This window comes from Zeus faber (assembly GCF_960531495.2).
Source record: "Zeus faber genome assembly, chromosome: 10".
In the NCBI taxonomy this organism is placed as follows: Eukaryota; Metazoa; Chordata; class Actinopteri; order Zeiformes; family Zeidae; genus Zeus; species Zeus faber.
Window position 1 is genome coordinate 33,429,716 of NC_137199.1, and position 7,143 is coordinate 33,436,858.

General features: G+C 43.0%; 1 protein-coding gene across 1 annotated transcript; it reads right to left on the reverse strand.

Moving 5' to 3' along the window:
- Window positions 1-684: 684 nt before the first annotated feature.
- On the reverse strand, window positions 685-4,382 carry LOC307235785 (leptin receptor overlapping transcript-like 1). The gene is made up of 4 exons (XM_080007992.1): window positions 4,315-4,382; window positions 3,777-3,852; window positions 3,456-3,642; window positions 685-3,172 (listed from the first exon to the last, which is right to left on the reverse strand). Exons 1-4 carry the CDS (start codon window positions 4,328-4,330, stop codon window positions 3,056-3,058), a joined length of 396 nt encoding a protein of 131 aa, XP_079864118.1. The 5' UTR covers window positions 4,331-4,382; the 3' UTR covers window positions 685-3,055.
- Between the last annotated feature and the right edge of the window lie 2,761 nt (window positions 4,383-7,143).

Consider the following 7,143-nt stretch of genomic DNA (forward strand, 5'->3'; position numbering starts at 1 on the left):
TGCAGTTCCCTCAGAGAGCCGCGAGTTGAATCTCATTCACCAAGAACTTCTTCAAAATGGTGAAACCTTTTCATTTGGAAATAATTCATATATTTAACTTTAATAGTTATTGATCTATAACCCACTATCACTGGTGTCATTATTAAGATCCAGAACCTTGTGCTGGAATATGAAAAAAAACACATTTCAAGTCAAGGTTTGGAATCATCAGAAAAGCTGCATGATGCAGACAAGCTGCACAATGTTTCTCATGATATAAGATATCAGGTCATATCAGATCATATCAGATATGATCTGATATGACCTGATATGATGATATAAGATCATATCTGATAATATATGATATCATCTTTCTGGTGGACTGGATGTTTTGAATAATATTTAGAGCGGAGATGGATGGATCTGGTCAGTTCATTGAAGAAATTTGTCAAAGAAGCTTCAAGGTTTTAAAGTCTTTCAAATGTCATTTCTGAACCCACGTCACATTTTCCACGTTGTTGAGGCTTTTTTTTAATAATTTCCCAAATGTAAAGCAGGATGTGCCAATGATAACAGTAAAGGGTCTTTAAAACCTTTAAAAATACAGTTTTAGAAAAAAGGAGTTTTGGAATAAAAGAGAGCAAAGGAGAGGATGTTCAAAAATGGCATTTATTAAAAAAAAACACCAAAAAATAAAAACATGCTGACTCCTCCTCCTCAACACAAACGTCGTCGATAGAAAATGGTGTGGGATATCTACACAAAGCCTCCGATGAAATGAATAAATTAAATATTCTCCTGGATCTGTGGAAGAACATAAATATATCTTTCTCACAAAGAAAACAGACGAACCCATCACGCAAACACATGACCAGATTTCACAACAGCATTTAAAAGTGAATAAAAGTGAATAAACGTGAATAAAAGTGAATAAGTTACAGAGAAAACAGTAAAAGGTTGAAGCAGAGGTGGAGCCACCGTCCTCCACCAGGGGGCACCATCACACAGAGCAGTTCAAAATTACAGAGCTCAGGACACAGGTTGTATTTCCGAGCTTAAATCTTAAAAACGTGACTGTGTCAGAATCATCTGCAGGTTTTGGTCTCTGGAAGCGAAGAAAGACTGGAGGGAGAAACGTCTACTTCTGTCAATCTACGAAAACTACAATGGATGAAAACATTGTTTATAATATTTAGTTTGTTCTCCTTCAAGGGAACAGAGTTTCTACCTGTTCCAGAGATCAGCGTCAGGTGTTAAAAAGAACAAAAAAATAAAGTCTACCACACACACACACACACACACACACACACACACACACACACACACACACACACACACACACACACACACACACACACACACACACACACACACACACACACACACACACAGCGCTGGAACAGCTGATCTCTCCTTTAAATGCGTTTTTCCTGCTGGAAAACGGTGTAAAGCGCGGCTCGCTCAGCTCAGATGTGATGGTTAGCGTTCGGTCCGTGTTGATCTGGGATTAGAACCAACATGCTCTGTGACGCTCTGGTGCTAATCCGTCAGATCTGGAAGCTTCTACCCCGAGCTCCTTCTGGGTCAAACCGGACCAGAGCGGCTCCAGGTCAGAGCAGATCCAACTATAGGAACTCAGCGATGATCTGGGTTCTCTGTGACGGCGGATCGATATCCAGATCCAGATCCAGATCCAGATCCTGATCTGATGCAGATCCAGATCCTGATCTGATGCAGATCCTGGTTTTATTGACTGGGCTCCATCTCTACCATGTCCCCTGCACCGCTGGGGTTGACTAACTTGTGACAAACACCTGCAGCTTTCAGCTCTTCCAGTAGGACGAACAGACTTTATAAGAAAAATAAACACTTACAAACATCTTCACGAGCAAAGATCACATTTGCTCATGAAGGAGTAACAGACTTGGAAGGAGTAATTTAGAAGGAGTAACAGATTTTAATATATAAAACCTGAACACCCAGAACCTCCTTCTGCTCTGGACATTCAAAGGTGTGAAACACAGAGAGTCCAGTCACCCTGTTCTCCAGGACCAGGACCAGGACCAGGCCAGACGCAGGACAAACAAGATGGAGGTTGAAGAGGACGTGTGGTGAGAAGCTGCTGTTCCAGTGCTCGTTCACATCTGGTTGTGAAGCTTCTTCCAACACACACTGTGTGTGTGTTTGCTGAACACATGTGATTGAAGGAGGCGTTCATAGCTGCAGCCCAAGCCCACGTCACGCTACAACCTCCTCCATCTCAGGGACTCAACAAAGCTTTCAAAAGAAAGAGGAAGTGACACCAGCCGTCCATGAAGAAACTCGCGATGGAAATGGAAGAGTTTGAAATTAATTCTGCTGTTTCAATCCAAAAAATAAGAATTAAGTATGCGGTAGACAGATGTAGGCTATGTCGCGCCTTTATCCAAACAAAACCGATAAAAACAGTGTTTTTATTGTAACAATGTTTTGTGTAACAATGTTTTTATTGTAGATGTATTTATCTATTTTATTCTCCAACCTTTACATGAAACAACAAATCCTGCGTGTGAGAGTCCTGGAGCCTGCAGCACGAAAACCAAAGCGGGAACAAACTTTTAAATGAGGCTGGAGATGTCATATGATGACGATTCAGAAACAGATTTTCTGATGACTTGGCTCAGAGATCGCGGCCTCACGAGGGAGGCTCCTCCATAAAGAACAGCAGGTTTTGGAACAGCATGCTTTAGAGGCATGTTAGAATGGCTAGAATGCATCATCGGAGTGGTATTTTCAGCAAACAACTTTAGAAACATGTTTTGGGAGCCTCAGAGTCCTGTACTAAGCTGCTGTCAAGGCGCATCATAACCCTCTGACGCTCAAGCTTTGTTTCTTTTCTAACACATTTCACACTGAATCAAATAATAAAACATATTGCACTGGTTTCATGTGTCTGCGGATGGGCGGTCGTATAAATAACAAAAAGCGAACAGTCAGAACAATAATAATAATAATAATAATAATAATAATAACATCATTAGGAACACTACTAAAAAAAAAACTAAAAATAGAGCTATTTCTTGCTTGCCCCCGCTGTTTACCACTGCTGCCAACTGAAGTCGTCGTTGGAGCCGAACACCAGGAAGAAGCCCAGGATGGTCCCGAAGATCACCACATTGCCCGTCAGGACCAGCGCGCACGCTCCCCACGCGATCTGGAGGCAACACAGCAAACAAACTCACACGCTGCTCTGGGTTGCCAGGTCTACTACTCTGCACTAGATCCGGCACAGGAAGGATGCGTTGGACTCTTCAATACTGTGTTTCTTTGCTCCATCGACTTTTAACAACTGCGTCTTTGGCTTTGCAATAGAAGCCAAAAGCCAAAAAGTGTAAAACTTGACTGGCCAGAGACAGTATTCATATTATTCACGTTTTGGATTGATACTCTGACCCCTTTTGGGAGGTTGCAGACCCGTGGCTCTGGGGCCGACTCACCACTTGGGCGCGGGCGAAGATGATGGGCAGGCCGAAGGCGGAGATGACGATGCCCGTGGTGAGGAAGATGGCGAGCTCCTTGCAGGCGTTGCTCGCAGAGTCTGTGTCATCCACCACGCGCCGAGAGATGCAGTACGGGATGGGAGAGAGGATGTAGAAGAAGAGGAGGAACAGGGGCCAGTACTGACTGGAGGGAGGGGGGGGGGGGGGGGAGGGAGGGAGGGAGAGGATCAATAAAAATATGAATGAAGTCAGGAAGTCTGTCGTTGATATGGCCAATTGAGGGTTGCCATGCCAACGGGATGTGAGGGGGATGCTTACCCGTACACTGGCAGTGCACACCCCAGCATGAGGAACATGAGGCCCACGGCTCCGCCGAAGGACAGGCTGATGAGAGCTGCGGGGGGTGAGCAGCAGTTTATTTAACAAATACATTGTCATTCACAAAGAACTTGTCTTGTTTTGCTGCGTTGCAGTAGCAGCACAACACCCGCTGTGTTCTCCACCTCCTCCTCCATCATCTGAGCAGCATGTGATCCTCAGCTGCTCCTCCGGGATTAGGGGCCCACTGTGGGAACGGGCTGAAGCAGGGACTGGGAGGCTCCAGGGGACACCCACCAGTGCTACACCCAACTGGGGTGTAGCTGCTGGTCCATGCTGGGGCCTCTCAGCTGGTGCTAATGCTAATGCTACCCCTGTTCCATGTTAGTCTATGGGCCTGGCGGCTAGCTGGCGGCTAGCTCAGCCCGCTCCTAAACAGCCGAAAAACGCACCATCCATGCGGATTACACGCACACGCAGCCCCTCGTTTAAAGTCGCTTCACCCGCTGCTGGAACCCAAAGCCCGCGGCCCTCCTACCTTTAATCCCGGCCATGTTTCCTGGACAAAGCCCGACACGATGCGTCCTCCGCGGCTTCTCCCGCAGCCTCCTGCTGTCTGTGAGGCGGAGCCGTACTGCGCCTGCGCGACGCTGACACCGCTGCGTTCAAGCCCTGTGTGAAGGTGGGAACTATGCGCTTCAGCTCAGCTGTCAGTCCAATTGCTTTCCGGAGGCCAGTAGTAGTATAGTACAAGTAGTATAGTCGTAGTATAATAGTAAACTATTAGTAGTAGTATAGTAGTATAGTAGCATAGTATTAGTAGTGGTATAATAATAGTATAGTAGCATAGTGTTAGTAGTAGTACAGTAGTAGTTTATTAGTAAAGTAGTAGTAGTACAGTAGTATAGTATAGCAGTAGTATAGTAGTATAACAGTAGTAATAGAAGTAGTGGTAGTGGTAGTATAGTAGTATAGTATAGTAGTATAGTAGTCGTATATTGGTATAGTATCAGAAGTTGTATAGTACATTACATTACATTTAGTCATTTAGCAGTAGTATAGTATAGTAGTAGTATATCGGTATAGTATCATATAGTATAGTATAGTATAGTATCAGTAGTAGTAGTAGTATTAGTAGTATCAGTAGTAGTAAAGTAGTAGTTTAGTAGTAGTATAGTATAAGTAGTAGTATAGTAGTATAGTATTAGTAGTAGTATAGTAGTAGTGTAGCAGAATTATAGTAGTATAGTATCTATAGTAGTATAGTAGTAGTATAGTAGTAAAGTATAGTAGTAGTATACTAGTATAGTATCTGTAGTAGTATAGTAGTACAGTATCTGTAGTAGTATAGTAGTATAGTATTTGTGGTAGTATAGTCATAGTAGTATAGTAGTAGTATAGTATCAGTAGTAGTAGAGTAGAGTATATTAATATATTATCCATATTAGTATAGTAGTATAGTATAGTAATAGTATATTAGTATAGTATCAGTAGTAGTATAGGAGTATAGTATAGTAGTAATATAGTAGTAGTATAGGAGTATAGTAGTAGTAGTATTGTAGTAGTATAGTAGTAGTATAGTAGTTGTATAGTGGTAGTATAGAGTAGTATAGTAGTAAAGTCTAGTAGTACAGTAGTAGTCTAGTAGTAATATAGTTGTATAGTTGTAGTAGTAGTAGTATAGTATTATAGTATAGCTGTATAGTAGTAGTAGTAGTACTACCACACCTGTCATTGCAGCGGTCCAGAGCAGGTCTACTGTTTTGGCCATGTGGTGATGTTCCTCCATTACAAACACAGGGGCTGAGGTCTTCACGGAACCCTGGACGGACCCGTCCTGAAATCCCTTTAACCACTTTGTTCACATACATATCAGGAAACACAGAGCGAGAGCTGAAGCAATGAGACCCAACAATAACACCTGAACCCCAACCAGGTAGAAATAACACCTGAGCCACAACCAGGTCGCAATAACACCTGAACCCCAACCCAGGTAGAAATAACACCTGAACCCCAACCAGGTAGAAATAACACCTGAACCCCAACCAGGTAGAAATAACACCTGAACCCCAACCAGGTAGAAATAACACCTGAACCACAACCAGGTCGCAATAACACCTGAACCCCAACCCAGGTAGAAATAACACCTGAACCCCAACCAGGTAGAAATAACACCTGAACCCCAACCAGGTAGAAATAACACCTGAACCCCAACCAGGTAGAAATAACACCTGAACCACAACCAGGTCGCAATAACACCTGAACCCCAACCCAGGTAGAAATAACACCTGAACCCCAACCAGGTAGAAATAACACCTGAACCACAACCAGGTCGCAATAACACCTGAACCCCAACCCAGGTAGAAATAACACCTGAACCCCAACCAGGTAGAAATAACACCTGAACCCCAACCAGGTAGAAATAACACCTGAACCACAACCAGGTCGCAATAACACCTGAACCCCAACCCAGGTAGAAATAACACCTGAACCCCAACCAGGTAGAAATAACACCTGAACCACAACCAGGTAGCAATAACACCTGAACCCCAACCAGGTAGAAATAACACCTGAACCCCAACCAGGTAGAAATAACACCTGAACCCCAACCAGGTCGCAATAACACCTGAACCCCAACCAGGTAGAAATAACACCTGAACCCCAACCAGGTAGAAATAACACCTGAACCCAACCAGGTAGAAATAACACCTGAACCACAACCAGGTCGCAATAACACCTGAACCCCAACCCAGGTAGAAATAACACCTGAACCCCAACCAGGTAGAAATAACACCTGAACCCAACCAGGTAGAAATAACACCTGAACCACAACCAGGTAGAAATAACACCTGAACCCCAACCAGGTAGCAATAACACCTGAACCCCAACCCAGGTAGCAATAACACCTGAACCCGACCAGCTGATGTATACTCTCATGTGTAGCTGACATACTCTACTACACCAACTGTTCATGAATGTTGTGCTTAGTGTGACGTGGGGACTTGAAAACGGCAATTTCTAATTCCCATTTGAGTTCAATGCAGCATTAAGATTGTACCGTTATTTCACTGTTTTTGACTCAATCTATGAAAAATAAGTTGTAGAATATTAACACTACTATTTCACTATGTAGTTATTTTATTCTTAAACCCTATTAAACCTTCTAAAACCTGTTTTGTTCCTTCTTTATTACTTTGTTACTATTCTTTGGTTTTGGTGTGTTACTGTTGTAACTGTGTTTCATGAACAAGAATGTCATGACTTATTGGATATTTCATTTTTTGGACATTTTATTTTGCAGATCTTTTTCATTTTTATCTTACGGTATTACATTGTTTTGACGTTATGTCTGTTATTTATCGTTAGG

Coding starts and splice junctions, on each gene's coding strand:
- LOC307235785 (XM_080007992.1), bottom strand. Junction 3,643..3,776: donor TGTGCACTGCCAGTGTACGG/GTAAGCATCCCC, acceptor CCCTCCCTCCAG/TCAGTACTGGCCCCTGTTCC. Junction 3,173..3,455: donor TCTTCGCCCGCGCCCAAGTG/GTGAGTCGGCCC, acceptor TGTTGCCTCCAG/ATCGCGTGGGGAGCGTGCGC.